Raw genomic sequence first — 23401 nt, 5'->3', positions numbered from 1 at the left:
GACAGTCAACTTTTCTCCCTCGGTATTCGACGGCAGCGTCGCGCGCGGTCAACCGCGTCTTTTGCTTCAGCGCTTCTAGCCAGTTCCAGCCAGCTGCCAGTGCCTCCTTGAGTTATCCAGGAGGCACTGCTATCCCAGCTGCGCGCGGGGGCGCGCGCACGCTCAACGTGCATTTTCTGTTGTCAGAAGAATCAAGTCTCGCCTTTTGAGGTCAGGATAATTTCATTTCTGTCATCGCACGTATAAAACCGGAGCGTGCTTTTGTTCTCAGGTACGTGCGTTGTTGTTTAGCGGTACCATGTGTCATAGCCGTGGCGACTGCGTTTGATCAGATTTTAGTGGGCATCCGTCATCGAGTGGCTGAGGCAAACGGTTTGTAAGCCGTTGTAATGGTTGTAATTGTTGCAGGCGGGTGTACGTTGGAGAAGCTGAGTGGCACAGGCCCGCGCTAATTCTAAGGCAGCGTTTCTGTTGCTCGTGAGAGCGTTTCAGCGCAGTCTACGCATATTTTACCTGGGCGATAATTCTGTCACCGACTGACTGCTCATGTCGGGCCCACATCGGACCCCTCTTATGGTTTGCCGTCTGCGGCTGCATTGTGCGCTTCAAAGTGTGTTCAGCGTAATATTTTTTTATTCAGGGAAGCGTTCTGTGTACTGGAAGCACATCTGCTTCACTCCATTGTGCCTACTTCGTAACGTTGTTGTTCCTGTTTAGTTTGAAGTATGGGGTATTGAATCTAGAGTTTTGTTCGTATAACTACGAGCTATTCGACCAGCCATAGCTTGTGCAGTGTCACAGCCCGGCAGACAATCTAAGGACCAGCTGGTTAGAAAAACCATCATGTACAGGCAGAGCCTTTGTCAATATAGCCTCTTAGTTGCTAGTATGCTACACAGTGCTGCATGAATTTGATGAGATGGACTGCACGTGCTGGTTTTTGGCCTTCAGAAGTGTAGCCTTCGGAGTGCTGTAAAATGTTGTCGCTCCGCTGCTGTCGCCTTTATGTTCTTCCAAATTGTACTGTAGTTATGTTGAGAACTGTTGCATGAGAAAGGAACACTTTCGAGCTTGAAATATTTTTTCAGTGGCATAATCAAACTGTCCACATTCATGATGTGACAGTCGCAAGTCATTGAACAAGGTACGTTGCTGGGCGAGTTGGTTATTGGTTGGTTGGTTGGTTTGTGGGGTTTAACGTCCCAAAGCGACTCAGGCTATGAGAGACGCCGTAGTGGAGGACTCCGGAAATTTCGACCACCTGGGGTTCTTTAACGTGCACTGACATCGCACAGCACACGGGCGCCTTGCTTTTCGCCTCCATCGAAAGGCGGCCGCCGAGGCCGGGATTCGATCCCGCGTCCTTGGGAACAGTAGTCGAGCGCCGTAACCACTGCGCCACCCCGGCGGGGTGAGTTGGTTATTCATTGTCAGAGAAAGAACGCTAGCAGACGATGGACAAGAAATGGGAAGAAAAGTGCATGTGTGTGTCCTCCTATTTCTTGTTCGTCGTCTGCTAACGTCCTTTCTCAGGCAAGTCGATGCTTGTTGCAAGTGTTGAGGCTTGGACATACACAACATGGTTTCTGTATCTTGTCTGCTGCTGCTGTTACAGTAGTATTTTCACTTTTGTTTGTTGTGCTCTGCTTGCATTTTCCAAATAATTTCAAAACATTGCTTATTGATAGTCCAATGAAATGAGCATTATCATTTTATGTACAGTCTGGTAGAGTAAGGAGGAAGCAGCATGGTGATCACTTGCAACCTTGTTTTGAGTAAAATTATTTGTGGTGAATGCATTGATTAGTTTATAATAACCAACTGTAGAAATTCATTGTTATGATATAAATGCAGACACGTCTGATAGGCATTGAAAATGTTTCCGTATGTGTAAGTCTTGTGAAGCCTATTATTTCATCTTTAGCAGTACTTTGTGCTCTGGTTCTTCAAGCAGGGAAAAGTTTACTCATAAGAAACAGATTTAATTCCCCCCATGAGAGAGGGATTTTCAAACATACAGTTGCTAGTAGAAGGATAAAACAACTTCTGGTTATGGTTCCCCCAAATTACTTTACTGTAACTGCATTGTTTGCGATACTATGACTGCATTTTGGCGATTCAGAACTCTGCTGCTTACTTTAGCCATGTTGTGGTGTCTAAAATGAACTAACTGTTCTACAGATTGAATTGGCAGCAAGATGGCAGTGCCAACTGAGTGGAAGAACATACCAGAGTATGCAGCCCATGTGGCCACCCTTCTTCCGCAGAGGCCCTTGGCCGCCAGGCTGACCAAGGATTTGCGGTCGCTTCACTCCCCCTTCACCAAGACTCGTATCTCTCTGCCACTTCACTGCACTGCCGTAAGACTTTGCTGCCACATTTTCCTGTGCAAGGACTTTCACGTTTGCTCATCCAAAGCTGTGGAATATTTTTTTTTTACATCATGCATAGTTTGCTGTGCATTTAAGTTTTTCTCTCTTGCATCCACAGGTTGAGTGGTAGGGAAGGCAGTGCTGAAATGTAATCACTGCTCAAGTCATTCCTGAAGTGAAGTGACAGACCACTTTCTTGCCACATTTGCCTCAATAGCATGCTGCTTTTAAATCCACCAATTTTTTATAATTTGTATGTGATTGAGACTTTAATGAGCCAGGCTAGGGAGGAGCATGGAAGAATTGACAGCTTGTTAAATCTTCGCAAGTCAGCTTTCGTGCCAAGAGTCATTTTCAGTAACAAATGCCATTCACAGACTGCATTTTCACCCATTGCTCTGCACACAAAACAGGAGAACATTTTAAGCAAGTTGCCTTGCATTGCAATCTCTTTGTCTCTTGTTTATTCCCAGCAAACAAAAAGTGAACTACAGGGTATTTTTAAGCTCTTTCAGTTACCGTTGAGGGGATGGCATCATTGTACCCCTTCAACAACTGCCCTCTTCGCTTGATCTCGCTGGTAGGTGAAAACTGATTAGGCATCATGTAGAGGTGCAGCACAAAGGAGACAAGAATGTTCTAGTTGTGCTTTCATTTGTCTTGTTGCCCTTGCTTCCTTCGCACCTGCTGGCCCACACGAAGGTACTAAACTGTTTAAGAATCAGGTTGATGCCAATCAAGAGGTGTCATCTACCCTCTACCCTCTCCAAAAAGAATACAATGTGGTGTGATTGGTGCACCTGTCGTCATGCTAACCCCTTTTATGCGCAGAGCAGGCAATGCAAATGAGGTTTCTAGACACAAATTTTTCTTGTAAAATTAGTGGGAACTTGTCCTAAAGAACTTTGCAACATGTTTTTGGTGTGATTGCCACGCATAAAATTAACATGGTGGCATGCAAAGTACCAAGTTTTCTAAAAGCATTTTTAGTATGTATGGCCATGCAAGCGTTAGTCACAAAATGTAAAAAGCTACATATTGGTAGAATTCGACAAATTGGTGGTGGGATTGCTATCTGCTGGATACGAAGGAAGTGAGCACCATTTGGGGAAAGTGATGGGTCAGTGTTACCTGCTCTGCTTATTCCATTGGAATAGACTGCAGGGCCCATTGAAGCACTCTGTGATCGGCTGAAGCAGCCAAAGTGACTGTGCTGCTTAGCTGCTCCCTGATGGGCCATAGTTCCAGGCGTAAAGGCATTGAGATGCTCATTGCTACCTGGATATGCTTGACTCTGCAATGCTAATTTTTTTTGCACGGCCTTTTAGTAGTGCAGACGAGGCTACAGTGTCTATAGTCCAGAGGCGCCTGTTCTGAAGCAATGCCCCATTCTATTTAAGCAGCTAAAGTGTCGCTTCAGTTCTGTAGAAGAGGTGATCAATAGCTGTGGCCAAGAAGTTGGCTATTTTTGTTGGTGAACACAGTGATGTTTTCAGACATGTCGAAGTGCATTTTTATATTCGAGGAAGCTTGACTAGTGCTACATGGAATTGCAGCACTAGTCAAGCTTTTCACGTCATGGATGCAGTTGATCTCATTGCGTTTTTATTTTTCACAAGGATCGATTACCATTGTGTTCATTCATTCTGTTGATGATTGCTTCTTTGAGCAACCAAAGTTATACCCTTGTTACACGGCCACTTCCAAAGGCTACTGAATCGGTAGCCTTCGATATTCTTAATTGGAATCAGACTCGAAGGAGCTGCGCTGCTGCTACACGGAAAACTTGATTGCCGTCGAGCAGATCCAGTCATCCCACACTGAGGTGCTGTGGTGCCACTGTCACCTCCAATCATTTTGCAGTCATGCAAGCAGTCAGTCTAGACACTTAACCTAAATAAGGTTAAGAATGAAATTATTATTCGTTACACTATTGTTCACTCTTGAAATAAATTTACTTGTTTAGAGAAGCTAATTGCATTCATGCACTTTTTGGGAAGCTGGTATTGGTTGTTGTTGTATCACTGGCAACAGTGGTATTGCATTTGATGCTGCAATGTTCCAAAGTCAGGGCTGAGTTTCTTTTCCAGGAAAATAAGCTGTATAATGTAAACGCTAATCCTTCAGGAATTATACCGCTTTGATATCATTCCAAAGCGCATTGCTACATGTGCTTTGCGTCTGAGGGTGCACGCTGCTGCTGCTTGAAAGCCTTTGAGATTTTGATAGACTTGCAAGCTGCTTCCATTCACTTGATAGGCTATTGGCTCAATGGCTATTGAAACAGCCTGTTTGCTCAAAGGTCTTTGAGTCTATCAATAGGCTATCGGTTTGAGGGCCTTTCAAATGTCCAGATCCAGGCTCACGTTTTCACCGCTGTGCTTTGAGGCTTGAGGCTGCTGCCCATAGGATCAGCTCAAGCAATCCTTCCTTCTCTTGCTTTGCCTTGCTTGCTGAATTAATTAAACTTGCAACAAGAATGAATTGAGAGCATAGCTTCAGAGTGTTCGTCCCGGAAGCTTGTGTAAGACCTCCATGCACAAAATGTTGAGCTGCTCCAGAGAAATGCGAAATGCTTCTCTTGGCTGAACTTCTGGCTTTTTATGCTCAAGCTTTGCTCGGAGATGGAACTTAATGGTCACTGTCAGTCTCCATTTATACTGTGCCTCCTGGTTTGTCGACATTTGTGGCATTCCAAAGCCCGGTGCCGATGGTGTTGAATGCAACTTTTTTTACAGTCTCATTGAGCTGCTCATTTAGCATAAAAACAAAGGTGACACAGCAAACATATTTTCACCCTGAACAAAGGGCAAAGGTTGTGTCCGTTGTGAGGTGAGTGAAGTTTTGGAGAGGTCAGGGCATGTACTGTCAGCAGTATATGAAACACATACGAGATTACTGAAATGGGAACAGCGAATTGAGGAGGTTTTAGGGGAGGGATACTGAACACTAAGGAACCTGATTTTCAGTTTGTTGGCAGGAAGGCTATTTTATGTAAATATTAATGTACCTGGCCTGTCATTCTTGCCCGGCAGCTAATATTTAATTCTTTTGTTTGCATTTCCTTTGTTGGTTTTAATGCACCCTCACTGTTTGCAACTGTGGTATAACCTGTGCGATTGCCACTCGGCATCATCATTGCGGTACGGCTACTCTGCAGTCGTACATTGCTGTTGCTATGAAGTATGTGTTTTGTTCATTTTTCCTCCATCTTCTTTCTTGTTTTATTCTGTGTTGCACTTTGTGTCTGCCAGAGAGCAGTGTGTGTCATTTTTCTCGGTGCTTGGGAAGAAATGTTTATTTTCAAGGAAGTGAAGCACAGAGTGGTAGTAGTTCTAACCCTCTGGGTGCCATCACAGGTACTTTCATAAAAAGCAATGCGAAGTTAACGACCCACTGTTTCAGTCAGTATTGAGGTGCATTGGAGAATATTCTCGTACTGCTCAAGGCTACCATGTTTAAAGCGATGTAGAAGTGATGTCTCTCATGGTAGTAGTTGAAATTGTACATTCACAATAGATTGGCATTGTCAGATTATTTTGCCAAGAATTCGATTCCATATCAAAACGAAAGGCTGTCAAGAGGCATTGCTGTAATGTCTGGGTAGCATGTGGAAAGGAATAAAGTTGAGCCCCGCTACAATGAATGCCACTTCAACGAAATATTTTCAATTCTTTGTCAGCTTGCCATAGAAAGTAATGGAATAACTTGCTCACCACACTGAACTATTTTCAGGGCGTGTTTCGAGTTAACGAAATTTTTGCTAAGTGGAATGAAGTTTAAAAATGTGTGTTGTGAATAAAATAAGCATATTGCCACCTATTTGTGCACTTCCGTAGGTCCACACTGCTTTGCTTCACTAAAAACATTTGCTGGAATTGATATGTGCTCTTACTGGCCCACCCATTCACACACACGAAGGTTGTCATTGCTTGGTGGTCATGATGTTTGAGCGGCTACCTTGGGACAAGGTACAGGTAAAAATTTCATCAGAGCCAGAGCTGCAATCTGGGTAAACATCACGTGATAGCATAAAAAAATGTAGCTTGTTTGCCCTAGTCATTTTTCACTTATGCTTGTGTACTGCACTTGATGTTAGCATGGCAACTGTGTCGAGCAAGTGAAAGTTTCATTCTTTAGAAGACAAGGCATGGAATGATCTCCAATGCAGGAAAAAAGGAGAGGTTGCAGCAGATTTTGGCCTCTCGCAGAGCACATTCTCAGCGTTTCTGAAGTCAAAAGATGCGATATCCAAATCTCTCTCTGGGGGATGTCCGTGAAATGTCAGATGCTGACGACTTTGCAATGCAGTTGTTCACTGAGTGGGAAGATTGCACCATAACAATCATGACAGAAAAGAAGCAGAAGCACCTGACCGAGTTCTGTACAATTTAATGAGGTTTTTGGACTGTATAATCCAATCTGACTGCTTTTGGCCTGGTTTTATTTCAGCGAACGTTCACTTTAGTGAAATATTTCTCTCGTGTCCTGTAAGTTTCGTTGTGGCAAGATTCAACTGTAGAAAAAGGAGGCCCCGCTCTCCGAGCTGCACTGCAGCAGTTTTTCAGGGTGAAATTTGAAATTTTTTGTGTTATAGCATATAACTGTGGATTTTGCAGGTACAGTGCAGTCCGCTTATAACGATATTGAGAAAACCAGAAAATCTGATTGTTATAACCGATTATCATTATATCTGGACCGGCGAAAAAATAAAAAAGCCCACACCCACATATTTTCCCATGAATGTAGGCTTGCCTTTCAGCGATGAGTAAATCGGGTTGAACAACGCTAATCAGCATAAACAGCAGTAAGCACTTCATTACAGGATACATCAAAAGCCATAAAATAACTTAAGCATTCTTAAAAAAGTTGGAAATCACGGTCGCTTGAGTAGAAGATGAAGCTTGACAATCGCTGTGACCATCGCTTCCAGTAGCACGTATGCTGACGGCAGTACTTTTTGCGTGCGCGAAACCGATTAGGGACTGGATGAACTGCAGGACTTCCCCAGCCTTGATGATGGTTAAAATCGTAGAGTGCGAATGCCCGTATTTTTTCATGAGGCCTCCAACTTTGAACCCTGCCATAAATCCCGATTAATCAACTGTTTCATGTCTCATGTCGAGAGCTGTCACACCGTAAATGCAGTCGGCGCAATGTTCCATGGACGCATAATTGGCAATGGCAGTGACGATATGGCCACACCCTTTACACGGCAATGATGATAGTGTGGAATTCTTCACAACAGTTCATTTTTGCCGCATTTGTTTAGTTGTTATGTCATTCTCTCCTTAGTAGTTTATTTTTTTATTAAACATTCAGAAAAATTTTCGTGGTAAACGTCTGCCGGGTGGCGATAAAGCTATCATATCCGATGTACCGCCGATAATCGATCATTATAGCTGGTTTATTTTTACATTGGGCCAATCGGAAAATTGATAAATGCCAAGAATTTGATTGTTATAAGCGATATATTGTTATATCTGGTATCGTGGACTGCACTGTACTACAAAGTTTGGGAGGCAGTTATCATTTATCTGCAACTTGCTGATGACATTGCCTTGCTAAGCAACTCGGGGGATGAACTGCAAATAATGATTGATGACCTAGACAGGAAAAGTAGAAAGGTAGGCTTGAAAATCAATCTGCAGAAGACTAAGGTAATGTTCAACAGCCTCGGGAAGGAACAGCAGTTTACATTAGGTAGCGAAATACTGGAAGTAGTAGGCGAATATGTCTACTTAGGACAGGTAGTAACCGCAGATCCGGACCATGAAAAGGAAATAACAAGAAGAATAAGATTGGGATGGAGCGCATTTGGCAAGCACTCGCAGATTATGACTAGCAGCTTACCGGTATCGCTCAAGAGGAAAGTATACAACAGTTGCATCTTGCCTGTACTCACCTATGGGGCTGAAACGCGGAGGCTAACCAAGAGAGTTCTACTTAAGTTGAGGACAACCCAGAGGGCTATGGAACGAAAAATGGTAGGGGTAACATTAAGAGATAGAAAGCGTGCAGAGTGGGTCAGAGAAAAAACTCAAGTTACCGACATTCTAGTGGAAATTAAGAAGAAATGGACGTGGGCAGGACATGTAGTGCGAAGAGAGGATAACCGATTGTCGCTGAGGGTAACAAACTGGATTCCAAGGGAAGGAAAGCGTAGCAGGGGGCGGCAGAAAGTTAGGTGGGCGGATGAGATTAAGAAGTTCGCAGGGGTCAAGTGGATGCAGCTAGCACAGAACTGGGTTAAGTGGAGAAATATGGGAGAGGCCTTCGCCCTGCAGTGGGTATAATCAGGCTGATGATGATGATGGTGATATCATTTATTGCTTCTAGAGTGGCAGTGCCATCAGTGCTGCCTTCAAAAATAACACACAGGTGGAGGTGCATTTATAATCATGGGGCCTGTATAAAGGACCGTGAAGAAGGCCAGGGTGAATGCTGTGGCTTTGGAATATGGGGAAAGAAGAAGTGGAATTATGTGTTGAAAGTGGCACTCAACTAGTATGCTAGTAAAGACTAGCATGCATGAGTTATACCCAGGGACACAGCAGTTGGTCATTGCAGAGTCTTCCTTCCTGTTTGATGTAAAAGTTTTTTCTGCAGGCTAGTCAGTCAGGTAGCAGCAGCCCGATGCAGAAGAAAAAGAGAGGTAGATAATCTGCTCTTCCTTGGTCCATGCAGCACGTGCACAGTTCTATCTGACTGGCATGGCAGAGCCCTTATTTCTGGCTTCCAAAATTGTGACGCCGGGCTTCTCCTGTGTTCTTTCCTGCCTCCATAGCCACTGGCAAGAATGTGGAAATGATATGCATAGGAGTGTAACCACAGCTCTTGCTCTGGCATCACCATGTTTAAACTCTGTGATAGCTTTGACTGTGACTGTCAATGGGGGCCAGATCTGTGTTCATGAACTTTGCCGCATCAACCTGACCAATTGCAGTGCTGGTCCGAGCTTGACGCCACCTGTCCTGTGGTGGCCAACCTGCTTCCAGTGCTGAATGAATGGCTAGAGTGCCTAGGTGTCGAGGTCTATGAATTCAAGCCTGGCAAGTTGGCACTCTGTGCCATTCAGAATGACACCCAGGCTTGGGTAGACACCTGGGAAGGAACCATCGCAGTTGTCTTGCTGCACTGCCTGCTGACCAGGCATCGATGCCTTGAGGTGCGTGTTGACAACTCCCATCCACATTCCTCCTGCTAGCACAACCCCTTTCCTCATACTAGTCATGAGTAAGGCCTTTAATGCACTTCGCATTATTTAGAACTAATAGCGAGAACTTTCTTTTTCCGAGCATTTCAGCATTTCAACTATCAATTTAGATAGTTCTCGATACAGCACAACACACTCGTCGCCTTCTCGTCCCCTTGTGTCCCCTTCTCGCTTACGTCAGTTGCGCTGTATCAAAAACTATGGAACACCAACTTGCCTAAGCATCCACATTAGCTAAAGCGGCTTTTGCCATTAAGCTCAAGAGGCAGCAGGGGAAGCCAACTTTTCTAAGTTCTTGGGTCAAAGAGTGTTGTGTAAGTGCTAAGGATAGGATGGCTGCAGATGCAAAAGAGAAAGAGAGGGCACTGAAAAGAACTGAGTGGACTAGGGGAAGCAAAATGGGACTAACTGGCTTAGGACTGAATACATTGAAACAAACTTCTGAGGTACCTGAGGTAAAAGATTGTACAAGTGAAAGTTAGCTGAACTTAAATAATTGCGTGTAAGCTTAGTTCCAAGAACCGTCGGAGGTTCAAGTTATATTTCAACCCATTCATTTGTCACAATACTAATTTGCTAGCGAAGAATGCAGTAACCTTTGGCAGTAACCTTTGGCAGCACTTTTGACCTCTAGAGTACAGTGGTCTACTGGAGAGCAAACTCCAAGCAGATCATTGCTTCAGCAGGTCATGGTTAACCAGCATGCATATGTATACCTTTGTTGGAGCTAAAACACCTAGTAGGGCTGAAACAGTTGGCTACGGCTGGCTGTGGAGCCAATTAAGCGTGCAGAACCAGCTGTGAATTTCGCTGGCTACAAGCGTGTCCAGATAGCCAATTCAGTTTATAGCTAAATAATGGGCACTTTTTGTCACGCAGTAACAAAATGTAGTTTTCAACGTAAAAATAGGCAACAAAAGTGCGGTTTGTGCTTGTTGAAGTGTTTAGTATGACATGGGAGACACATGTTAACGCTGCGGGAAATGCTTGTAGAACTGAAATGAGCAATAACTGAATTTTGTTAAATTGAAGGGTGTTTGCATAACATTCATTGGAGTTTCTGTGAGGAGATTCAGTACAGTTCGCACAATTGAATACTTCGTTTAAGCAACATTCGTTCAAGTGGTATTCTCCTGTAGCTTGATACAGTAGCGCAGAGCACAGCGCGGATAGTAGGTGCAGCTGCATGGGAGGCCGCATGCATTAAAGGGGTAGGGACACCAAATTTTTGTGCTGTGCTTTTGGGTTGTAAATATGTGTGTAGTGATTCTGTAAGCATAGATCACGGTTTTAGAAGCCCAAAATCGCATTGCATAATTTATTACCGTATTATTAGTACACAACAATTTCGGTTTCGGTTTGTAATTGCCAGGTTTTCACTTGACGTCAAAAAACAGAAGACATAACATTGAAATGTCGCGTAAGCGAAAAACTTGTGCCATGAACAAGTAGGCACGTCGTCTGTTCTGCTTGCAGTGTGACTCCGCAATATGCTCTCATAGTGGAGTCACAGTGCAGAAACAGTTGCTCAACTGCATCCAAAAACACAATGTTTGCGTCGTTTTGGCGATCCCATCACGCCGTGCCAACACTATTTGGAAACATGTAATTGTCGCCTGCAAACAGTCGTCGCCAACTCGCTCTCTGTCACTTGTTGCTCGTAGCAGTGCCGATGTCGGCCACTCGCTTCATTACAATTTTGCTCAAATGCGTACGCTATACAAGCGGCTGGAAAAAATGAAAAATGAGAGAGGCTTTGACTATGAAGGAGTGCGCGTAAATGCTCACGAGTATATAGTTTGAATCGCACTGATCTAGGCACCACTTTCGTACGCCGTTCTGAGCACCTCTTCATGTGTGCGATTCTGGTGATTGTTGAGAGAAAATTCACAAATTTTAGCAAATCAAAATGGTCATCGTGTATAGTTTTGGCAACAGTGAACTGAAATTGACAATAGACCTTCCTGCAAATTGCAGCGCCGCTCATCCCTTGGCGGATCCGCGCGGAGCATGATGGGAGAACGGGGTGATCGCCTCTCGCGTCGGCTGCTGGCAAATGTGTTGGCGTGCTGTGCCGCTGTTTTCTGCCATCTTGCGTCTTCTTGTGCGCATTGTTGTTGTTTCCTTGCAAAATGCAGCAAGCGCTGGATTGCTTTGATGGTTAGCTGCTAGTCATTGTGCAATTTTTTCATAACTTTTGAAGCGAAAGCTTCACTATGCCATGTAAAGCCAAGGTCGCTGTGCGTGGCACACGCTGCTACAGCGGATGCACTGTAACTATGGCGGTGTTCCACCGCATGACTCTTGATGCGCGCATCGTCGAGGAGAAGGGTTGTTTTCATGCTGCGCATACGCGTGCCACCACAGAGAGCTGCAGTGGGCGAAAGCCGGACTTTTCATGTTGGCTGATGATCCATGTATTTAGAACGAAACACCCAACTGTGCAACACGATGCAAAGGAATGGTCAGCACAACATAATTAAAAGAAAACAGCAGGAAGCAGCAGCGCAGCAAGGATGCTGAGATGGCAGAAAAAAGTTCGCCTGCGAACCGGCAGAGCAGTGTGCCTCACCTGCTCACCGAGTAAATCAGAACTGTTGCTCTTATACCCTTCAAGGTGCCTCACAGACATGGGTCGACCGCCAAATATTCGAGTCAACATTGATAATCAACAAGTTCTCGAGGTTGATAAGGTGCGTATACTGGGCATCATTATTCAGAACAATGGCAAGAATACTGCCACTGTTACTAAGCTCACAAACACAGTCCACCAGACCATGAGACTGATTAGACGAACTGCGAACCATCACCGGGGAATGCGGGAGAACGACCTCCGCCGCCTTATATACAAGCATTTGTGGCGAGTCGAGTGGTGTACTCCCTTCCATACTTGTTTCTTTCCAAGGTGGAGGAAGGAAAAGTAAATTCACTAATCAGGCAAGCCTATAAAACGGCCCTCAATCTCCCCACACACACGTTGAATGCCCGTCTGCTCCTTATGGAGGTTCACAATACCCTAGATGAACTTATTGAAGCCACTCACACAGCACAAGTTGGATGCCTATTATCCATCACAACAGGGAAGCTTATTCTTTCTTCCCTAGGAGTCAGCTCTATAAGCTCCCTCAGACCCATGCACTCCACCCCGGGAGCAATTGTCTCTTTTAACAATCTATGCACTCTCGAAAGACATCCACCTGATCCATCACCTAGCTCGGCGAGAGGCCAGAGCCGCGGCACTGCACAAACACTATCTTGCAGATACCAGTGCAGTCTATGTGGACGCCGCAGAGTATGCTACTCATTAAGCCTATGCTTTGAGCGTGGTTTCCAACACACTTAACCCCATAGTTTCTGGTTCGATTAAAGCTGCGTCCTCGTTAAAGGCAGAAGGCGTCGCAATCGCCTTGGCAATCTCCTCAACCACTGCCACACTAATCTTTAGTGATTCAAGAACAGCAATCCGCAATTTCGCACGAGGCAGGATTCACACGCTTGCTTCAAAATTCTCAATTCTATTCAACCCCTGACCAGATTAGTTGAACTCCTATGGGTACCTGCTTATGTGGGCGACACTGGGAATAAAGCTGCCCACAACATAGCTCGAGTGCACGTCAACCAAGCAGGGCCAGCTACAGACCCAGGCAGTGCACGTGAACGCCTGGTTACCTATAACGATATTACTCTCCACTACAGGGAGCAATGACTCCAATATCCGCCCCCACACCAATCGCTCTCTACACCCGAACAGGTGACCTGGCTCCAGCTTCAGTCCCACACTTTTCTATCTCCATCACACCTTTCCCATATCCGCCCTGGCCTTTTCTTCCCTGTATGCACCCTCTGCGGGGCACCTAAAGCAGACTTTCGCCACATCCTCTACATCTGCTCTGAGCTCCAGCCATCCCGCAATTGGCAGCTACACACATAGAGCGCTGGGAGATCGCGGTGTCCAGTCCGCACCCAACTGCACAAAAGGAACTGGTGGGCTGGGCTCTAATACCTCTGTTACACGGCCGGCTTAACCACGGTTACGCTTCACCGCCAATCGCTGTTCGCTGTTGTTGCACAGCTCGCCGCCCTTCTCGGTTAGGCGGCCATTGCCCATCAATTACAACAACCGAAGCGGCGCTTTGATCAACGGAACGAAGCTGCGTTTACAAATATTTATAACGGGGTTTCAGGAGTACCAGAGTGCCGTCTGATGAGGTGTCAACAATGCGGCAGCGCGGTCGAGCACCGCACGATGGCAGCACCTTCTTAACCGCCGTAAACACCGCCACAGTGGCCCCTCCTCCCGCAAACCGTACGCGAACGATGTGGCGGATCGCTAGCGCCGACGTGCGAAATAAAGCATGCTAAAATTTGTTGCCGTCTGGAATACTGAGCCGAATATCAAGAATGAAGCCCTCGTGACGATCGCTGACCAGCAGCAAATTGCTGGTAAGAGCAGTAGCCGTGATACAAGCAAGTTTCTGCTCAAGCCAGCTGCCGCCGGTGCATTGCGGCTCATCCGGTCCGCTTGTACTAGCTCTGCGATTAATGCATCGCCTGAGTTAATCCTATCATTCTTGTACTATGGCAGAATAGGATTCACAATAAGGCAGTTTCATAAGTAGACGATTTACGACAGCGTTGATCAGTTCCAAAGCACTGACTGCCGCGGCTTCGAAGCAAAACAATTTAGGCCTAGCAACGACTAGGGATGGTCACGCACGGCGGCGGCGTTCGCCACAGTAAGTGCAACATAGCGCAGCCTGCTCGGGGCATCCCATGCTGCAAGCGTTGCAAGCTCGTGTACTTTCATGATACAGCTAAGGCCGCACATTTTTTGACATTCAAGCCGTTCAAATGATACTGCAGGCAGGACGGGGCTTCAGTACGCAGTCGCTGCGCTGTCGGCCGTAACCGAAGACGTCGGGCGGCCCAGTAGACACTGCCTATTCTATACACCGATCTTTAAATGTGATACAGTGGGCAAATGAATAACTTTGTGAAGCAGAGCCGCTTGTTCATTGCTTTTCACGTGCATGCATGGAGTAAACTGCGAAGAAGTGTCCCCATAATGCAGTATCTTTAAAAGCTAAAATGAAAGTCCTCCAAGACTGGCAATGAATAGAAAACTGCTATCGCGAAATGGCATGGCATTCCAAAATGCACGGTTTCGAGGATTCTCAATGATCAGGAGAAGATTGAGACGGCATTTAACAGCAGCGCATTCACCCCCAACAGAAAAAAAATGCAGGAGGCCAACCGCGAGCAGCTCAAGAGATACTTTTTTCTGTGCTTTAAGCTTGCCCGAAGCTCAAACATTCCAATAAGCAAACCTATTTCGGACTAGAAGGCAAGCGTGATTACACTCCTAGTTTATTGACTGCTAGTTAAGAGGGTTCACCAGTTGCAAGGCAACTCAGATTTAAATTTTTTTGTGTTCATAGATGGCAGCACTTACACGCCACAAAGAGCAGGTAAATTCTATTCCAATCCAGTTGTGTAAACCCCGTTGCAACAGAGAAGTATTCGTTCTTCCGCATGTACAAAATAGGACCATTCAAAATTTGCCCTGAATATATCAGTAAAAGGTCAGCCCTAGAGGACCATGCATGAAAGGAGACACTTTTTTGCCACCATGCCATGGCTTGTGTTGCCTGAAGCAAGGTTATGGTGTAGTGAATAGGGTAGCTGAGTGAGGTAGCCCATTCTCCGTGGGTTGGGGACAAAAGCCTGTCACCTCCACTTTCCTGCCTAGCCTGAGGCGGATAGGGAAATAGCAGGGGTCGAGTGCGCTCACTGAGAATGCATTTAGGCCTTCAGCCTACAATGGGGCATCTATTAAAATACATAGGTGTGGTATACTGTGCGACACTACGCACTGTAAGTGTAATCACAGCGCTACTCCCCCAAAACACAAAGGGAGTCCTTAATAGGAGATATCGTGCACAATGCAGTTTATTAAATAAGGACAAGTAGTGAAGTTCTGCTGAGTCCCTAGTCACATGGGAATCAGAGGGAACAAGAAAGCGGACGAGTGCACTGCATGTGCTCGTAACACTGTAACATAAAACAAATGAACTTGCCTTGTAAAGACCGCATGAAGTTTGTTAAGAGCAAATGAACAAAATGGCAAGCTTCATGCAGTGATGATATGAACAGCAAACTTCACCTGCTTAAGCCTTCCATTCAAAAATGGAAGTCATGCAGTCATAAAGGGCACTTTATCGAAGTACTATGTTGCATCTGCATTAGTCATACATATTTCATACAAAACTTTACACTCAAACCTACTAGTGAAGCATGTGGAGATAAGCTAAAAGTAACCATGTTCAACTGTTATGCACAGAATCTTAAAAGAAAAAGCATTTTAGATCTCTCCTAATAAACGCACCCCGTTTCATCCAAGCTTCTTACTAGGCAAAATGCCCTTGTTGCAATTTCATGCGTTTTCAATTGTTAAAACAAGCAAACCTCCTAAACAAATTATGAATCTATAAAAAACTATTTTTTAACACAACAACACATTCAACCCTGTGTTTGGCACATGGTGTCCTTAGTCTAACACATTTAAGGGCGGTGAAAATGGTAGTTTACGTAAGCCATAGTTTGGGGCTAGCATTTAACTCTGCTGTTTTTACAGGTGATGTAAAACTTCTGTATTGACACTTTATTCTCAGAGTCAACAGTTAGCTAATTAATATTTATCAATTAATCAAGTTACAGAAATGAAAAATCTACTTGAGACTATGTCATGCAACTGTAAACAGCCCTTATTTTGGTTTCACAGAGATAGGGCCTTGTTTAAAACCTTTATTACGTTTAGCTTGGACACATGTTATAACCAGAAAATGTTAATTTAGGTAATACCAAATTTTGAAATGGTTTGTGGGTAAAATAGATCTCAAGGAAAATAGGAGCATGGCATTAATACTGGAAATAAGTTTGCATTTGTAAAGCTGTTCTTAAATTGTAAAATATACAAAGAGCATCCTCAAGAAAACCTTCACTGATATCTTTGTACTTGTTTCATTGATATGTGCACTTTATGCATTTTCATTCAGATACCTTTTCATTGTAACCTTTTATTCATAGGTGGCAGTAGTTTCTTTTTGTCATTATTGATGTATTTTCTTGTCTAACTACACTGAACATTCTCTTTCTTCATTTCTTTCTTACCACAATTTGTTTTTGTGTGCAAATTTCTGTTCTTGCTTTTAAGCATGCTTCAAATATTGTCTAGCTTTTTGTACATGTTTTGTGCCCTGCCTGTAAAAATCCCTCTGGGGATTGAAAGCATTTTATATGAATGAGTAAATAATAACCATTTAATATGCATATCATCTCTCATAGCCTGAGTTACTTTGGGACGTTAAACTGCATGACCAGGCCATTTAATATGCTCAGGACGTCCACAAGTGGCATTTGGTGTTTGTGGTGGGCTTGGACCATTTATGGGGATCCTCTACATAACGGCTGGCATGGTGCAGACTAGGGTCAGTGTGTTGTCACTAATGTACTGCTGAGGAGATACATGTGCCCTTACGGCGGCTGGCAGAATAGCAGCGTGCACAAGAAATGAAGGTGACGTCAGACAGTGGGCCAAGTCATACAGTCGGTGACTTGGCATTGCTGGTAAAATGTCAGCAGCAGTCAGCTGTGGTACAATGTAATGGACAACTTGCCGAACTTTGTAATTCAGCTTCTCTACAAGGCTTGTTCTCCAACAGAAAGGTCTCGTTCCCAGATGCCACTCTTGCATTATTTGAAGAATCGAACAGAAGGAAGTTCTTCCTTTTTAAGTAAACTCAGGAATGTCTCCAGTTGACTTCAAGATGACTCAGGAGAAGGGTCGGAAAAGTATAATGTTTGAATACCACCTCTTTATATGTGAAATAGAGGGTGAATGGCGCAGGGATTGTCCAGTGCCTCGCTGCTCGAGTGCGACTGGGTTTGGTTGATTCGTCGTGCCCCTTCCCTGCGACACGTTTGCGACTCGCAATTGTGAATGCGTCCTAAAGAGGTGCCTGCTTCTTTGCATTTCAACGAAGACTGCGAGTGTCGTGTGGTAACGAGACTTTTCGATTGGAAAAGAAGCTCTGCAGAGAAGCTGACTTACAGAGTTCTGCAAATTGTCCATTCTAAAACCTGTTCCTTTTCATTTCATAGTTTCCGGTCCTTCATCATTGGCTAAAGTGGGCCGTACCCCAGGCCTCAGCCATAATGAAGAGTAAACGCAGGGTGGTGTGTCCTGTAAGCCACTTGTGAAGGACAGGAATTTAAAGGAGCCAAATGCTGATCTAAACCTGTCATGAAATTACGGTGGAAATGAAAAGCTCTTTCCCTGTTATACAGCTGCACTGCAATATCCAAGATATAAGAGTTTACTCTTTGATTTGGCAGTGAAAATCGCATAAAGCAAACTGATGCTGTCGTCTTAAGGCAAAACGATGACATTGGGAAAATATCGCCAATTTCTTTAAGTGGAAAAGTGGCCTTTTTTTTTTTTCGCGAGCGCTAAGAGTTTGATTATATTTTCATTAGCTTTATTGTGCTCTTCAATAAAAGGCTTGCTTTGCACCACCAGTTAGGTACTTTTAGCTTCTCTCACTAGATGGTGTCACACTGTTTTGGATTTCTTGGATGAAGCTCAATTGTTTGTCAGCCTTGCTGCATTCCTATGCCATAATAGCCTTGAGTGTGGAACTGAAATGGGTGCTACTCTGCAAAAGAAAATGTCCAAATACTGTCTGGCAGATGAGATGTCAGTTTTTGACACAGCATTGTTGCCGACATGTAATCACCATCAGGCTTGCTAATCATGGTTTTGAGCATTGGACGTAGCACGAACTGCTCGAAAAATTTTCATCAAAACTTTTCTACACTATTCTTAAGGAAGTCATTGTAGAATACACTTTAGACAGCAAGCTTCCCATTGCACTGAAAAATATTGAATGCTTTAAGTAGTGTTCAGTCCTTTTGAAAAAAATTAGCACAGAGCCAGCGTAAGAATCAGTATATTTTGCTGTTATAGGTGCAGTTTCTTCAAGATAGTTTTTTTGGATGAGAATCCCTTGTGTCTAAGCTTCCAAACAGTAGTCACAAGTTCTTGTTGGTTTTAGTTTGATGAAGTGGCAGAGAAAATGTTGCTTTGCTCTTTATTATCCAATTCTGATCAATAAATGAGTTTTGCTAATGAACAACGTAACGAGAAAAAGCCGGACAGTCTCTTTTTCATTGTGAACAAAAAACTTGTACTGTAGAATTTTCTTAGTCACCTCTATTAAAGGAGGAGCATGTTATAGCCGCTAACTGTGCAGAAAAGAAAGGTATGCTAGGTGTCTTCATTAACCAGGCATATGGCTAGATAAAGGTGCTTCTAGTTGTTAGAATTATTGCTCTGCTGTGTCTTTCTTTTCTATGTGCAGGTCTTTGATGCGTTCCACTTTGTGGTGAATTCCTACACAATGGTGTTCTCTGAGGCTTTGCGGAAGAGCGAAGTTAAGATACTGCGGGTGACTAAGTGTCAGGTGATGAACAATGCAGCACTAAACCTCATGAACAGTTTATGTGGCTCCGAGTCCCTCACTGAACTGACCTTTAAGTGTGCATTCCATTTCAGCAACATCAATGGTGTGGAGCTTGCGGTTGCCAGCATCGTTGCTGAGTCAAAGTCACTCCGGCTCCTTCATGTTGCCTATTGTTCACTATTTAGGGGCTCTGCTGTAGCTCTCATTGAATCTCTGAAAAAAAATGAGAGCATTCAGGAACTTGTGGTGGATGAACATGTGCTGACTGATAAGCAAGGAACTGCGTTTTCCAATTTTCTTCGTTGCAACAAAAAATTAAGAAAGCTGGCCATTGTTAGCAAGGGCATTGCTACAGCTTGGAAGATGGACGTTGTTTTTAATGCACTCCTAGATAACTCTACGCTGAATAGTCTACGGCTTAAGTACTTTGACCTGGACCTGGTCACTGCCCTGGCCTTTGTTCGGCTCATCACCTGCAACAAAGCTCTGTTGGAGGTGGAATTTTCCTACTGCTCTTGGTTTTTAGATGCTGTGCATGAACTCCCATGTGACCAGAGTGGTAGTGAGGACCCAATCTACAGTTATGCTGTCGGTTTGCTTGGCAGTGTTTCTCAAGCCCTGCCTTTCATGTTAGCACTGAACAGGACATCTTCGTTGAGAAGGCTCTCTTTGCGACATATATTCCATGAGGAGGAAAACCACCAACTTCTTGCAGAAGTTGCCAACTGCCGCTCACTGGAGCAGATCTACTTTGACAGAGTACATTGCAAGAGGTCATTTTACAGCGCATTGCAGAGTACGCATGCTTTCAAGAAGGTTAGGCTAGGCACCTGTGTTTCAAAGGTGGATGACTTTGTGTGGGCCCTGCAGTCGTATGGTGATCTCTTAACCATGGGTACCTACCAGTTCAATGGCCTGGATCAACAGGCATTTCACAAGGTTGTAGCGGCCCTGCCACTGCATGACCACATCACTGGGCTAGATCTGCGACTCAACTACAAGCAGTACAGCGTGACGAAGGAAGACGCAACTCTCATCGCTAACTACCTGTCATCAACGCGAGTCCTGAAAAACGTCTGTATGAGGTTTGACCTCTCAACAGAGCTTGCACATCATGTTGTTGAAGGCCTGTGCAAGAATGACACAATAGAGAAGCTGTCTATTGAAGATTGGCAGATGGCTGACGATGACATAGGCAGGATGTGCAGTTGGGTGGCTGCCAGCAGGAAGGTGTACCATCTCTCCTATGTCTGTGCTGAGCAGCGAGCATACGGGATGCTCGTCAGTATCCTGGCTAGGCTGCTCCCCAGCAACTGCACACTCACCTCTGTGCACATTGTGGGGTACATGTGCAACAACAATGACTGGCGGGCCGTTAAGCAGCTGAAGCGGCGCAACCTGTCCCTTGTCGAGTGCGCTGTGAGCTTCTTGTTGGGCTCTACTCTGAAGCGGGCAGCATCCGCCTTCGAGCGTGTGTGGTGGCATCCGCAAGTGACGTCCAGAGCTCAGTATGAACTCCAGCTGGGCCCCGCAGAAGTGAATGCAAGGTTACAAGAGTGCAAGCGGCGCTTGCAGATGGACTTCTGGCAGATCACTGGCATTGTGCGCAGTGAGCTTGTCTGCCACGAGCGGGCTGACCAACAGAAGCAGATTAGCCAGCTCGGAATAGATGCATGGCTGTCAGTGCGTGCTTTCCTGACCATCAGTGATGTGCTGGATGAGCTGCCGAAGAAACCGTCACGCAAGAGGATGCGAAGCTGAGATGTGGATGTGTGCACCTTCTCATCATTCCCTACTGTGCAGTCTGCAACACGTTCTTGTGTTTTGAATCTCCATTCGGCACACTGATGGGAAGGAAATACAAAAGGAGGACTCTGTGGATAACTTCAAGTAGGACTTGCGACTAGTCATCTTGGAAATCATTGTGTTTTTGTAGGACGATGCTATATTGCTCTATACATATATAAGTTCGTTATCTAAATGTGGTTCTGGGCTCTATTGGTAGCTGCAGAAGCTGTTCAATTTTATGTGAAGCAACCTTGGCAAAGGGAACTTTATGGCTGCATTCTAAGAGAGGGTGTCTTTAAGTTTTTTTTTTTTTGAAGTTTGAAGTTAAAGTTTATTGAATATAAAATGTGCAGTATTATTGGTTTCCATGTTTGTGGCTCTGGATAAGTGACAATGCATAAATTCCAAAGCAGGACTCTAGGTCCTTGTTGCATTTGAGGGTAGCATATTGAGAAAATTTGTACGAATTATTGTGAAGTAATTATTTCTTACTGTGCATCTGTTCTGCCTTGGGGGAGTCCTCTAAATATTGGACCAACACCATTCTTTTTTCGATTTGATCAGTTCAATTTCAACCTAGCTCTAAACTGTTAGCATTCCTTGTTACCTTATTATGTTCTTTTTGAAAGTGCTGAAAAAGACAAGGACCACAGAATAAGCACATAATGATTCTGTGGTGTTTGTCTTTTTGAATGTTTTCACAAACAACATAGTAAACTAAACTTGCCCAAATGCTGCCTCTGTTGATTAGCTTAACTAGTAGGACGACTGTCCCGGATAGGCTGTGGTCCCACGTTTGAACGCCGGACAAGAAGTAATTCTTTTGCCTTTTGCTTTCCTCCGCAATTCTGTGCAGCAGTGCCGAGTCGTGTATGCTTGTGCAATGTTGTTAAAAATCCAGAAGGCTTTGCAGTTTTCACGTGAAACTATTGCTTACTTTGTTAGAAAATATGCAGGATGGTGCTAGCCTGGACTACCTTATTGTTATGTGATCTGTCCACGCTGTGTTGTGCTGTATTGGTTGTTGCACATGGATGCAGAGCATTGTCGCCCGCAGGGGCACCTGTTAAAGCAGGTGTTTGCGTGTACTGTGCGACACCACGGACCCCAGCACCCACGCTTAGCCGTGCGTGGCATCGCCGTGTCTGGGGAAAAGGGGATCCTGGTGGTTGAGCCGATGCCGAGTGTTTGGACCTTTATGGCCCCTCGGCGGAGGCAACACGCCACTTTGGCTCACGCTTCCCATAGACGGTACCCCCGGGCTGACCCACCCGGGGGAAATCGGCAGTCGCCTTTTCCTGTCCTCCACTTCATCTTTCACTTTCCTATCTCTTTTCTCAGCACTGTCCTGTCTCCTCCTCATTTCTTGTTTTTCCTTTTTTCTTGGCGGCGAGGGTTAACCTTGTGTGGAGTAGCTACCTTGAGTTGCCCATATTTGGTTATAGTAGCGGTGTACTGCTGGCGTGGGCAGGACTTCTTGCAAGTTCCTGTCCCGTCCCCTCGTTGGGCTCCATGGTGGGTGGCAGGCACAACTACCGAAAACACAAACCCTTTCATGGATTCTTTCTCCCAAACAAATGATCGCCCTCCAAACAAACAAGGGCGGACCGATGCTACAAGCCATTTCTTTGTGAAAACAAAAGAGACTTTCCCAAAGTTCCATGTCATACATAGCGAGGAGCTAGAAAAACCTGCTCGAAAAATCTCCCCTTTCATAGTGTCAAAGTGTCTCACTAAAGACCTGGACCCTGGATACAAAGTATCAAAACTTGCAAATGGTGACCTCTTGCTAAAAGTACAAACCAAGTGCCAGTCCTCCAACCTGAAAAACATTGTGTCGCTTGGGGACATCCCCGTCGTCATCACTCCCCACCGATCCTTGAACATTGTAAAAGGAGTAATATCTGAGATAGACTTCATTGCTCTCACTGAAGATGAAATGGCAGAAGGACTAGCAGACCAAAACGTCATAGCGGTTCACAGAATAAAAATCCGAAAGGATAACAAGGAGATCCCTACGAAACATCTGGTTCTGACTTTCAATAGCTGCACCCTCCCAGAGTCAATTGAAGTCGGATACATCAAAATAAACGTCCGACCGTACATCCCAAATCCGAGGAGATGCTTCAACTGCCAGAAATACGGCCATGGTTCGCAAAGTTGCCGTGGCCGCAGAACTTGTGTGAAATGTGCTGCGAACGACCACAACTCTGATAACTGCACCGCAGACCCACGCTGTGCAAACTGTGAGGGGGATCACCCCGCATACTCTCGATCCTGCCAAAAATGGAAAGAAGAAAAGCAGATCATAACACTAAAAACAACAAAGAACATCACATACAAAGAGGCACGTACCCAGTACAACAAAACCAAGAACACATTTCAGTTCACAGCGAAACCAAATCTCGCCGATGTGGTGCGACAGGGCGGGGCACCACAACGGCCTTCGGCACCTACCCAGAGCTCAAACGAGGCTGAGGTAGTGCCATCCCCTGCCCCGGTGG

At 44.9% G+C, this 23401-nt stretch overlaps 1 protein-coding gene across 1 annotated transcript; it reads left to right on the top strand.

Moving 5' to 3' along the window:
- The first annotated feature begins 233 nt into the window (after window positions 1-233).
- LOC146202863 (uncharacterized) lies at window positions 234-21968 on the top strand. Its single transcript, XM_084588386.1, has 4 exons — window positions 234-271; window positions 2268-2360; window positions 9319-9540; window positions 19008-21968. Exon 4 carries the CDS (start codon window positions 19047-19049, stop codon window positions 20868-20870), a length of 1824 nt encoding a protein of 607 aa, XP_084444512.1. The 5' UTR covers window positions 234-271; window positions 2268-2360; window positions 9319-9540; window positions 19008-19046; the 3' UTR covers window positions 20871-21968.
- Window positions 21969-23401: the final 1433 nt, after the last annotated feature.

This window comes from Amblyomma maculatum, chromosome 1, assembly GCF_055883805.1.
Source record: "Amblyomma maculatum isolate TAMU_Amacu chromosome 1, ASM5588380v1, whole genome shotgun sequence".
NCBI lineage: Eukaryota > Metazoa > Arthropoda > Arachnida > Ixodida > Ixodidae > Amblyomma > Amblyomma maculatum.
Note: the sequence above shows the minus strand (reverse complement) of the source record. Positions and strands in the feature narration are given on the sequence as shown.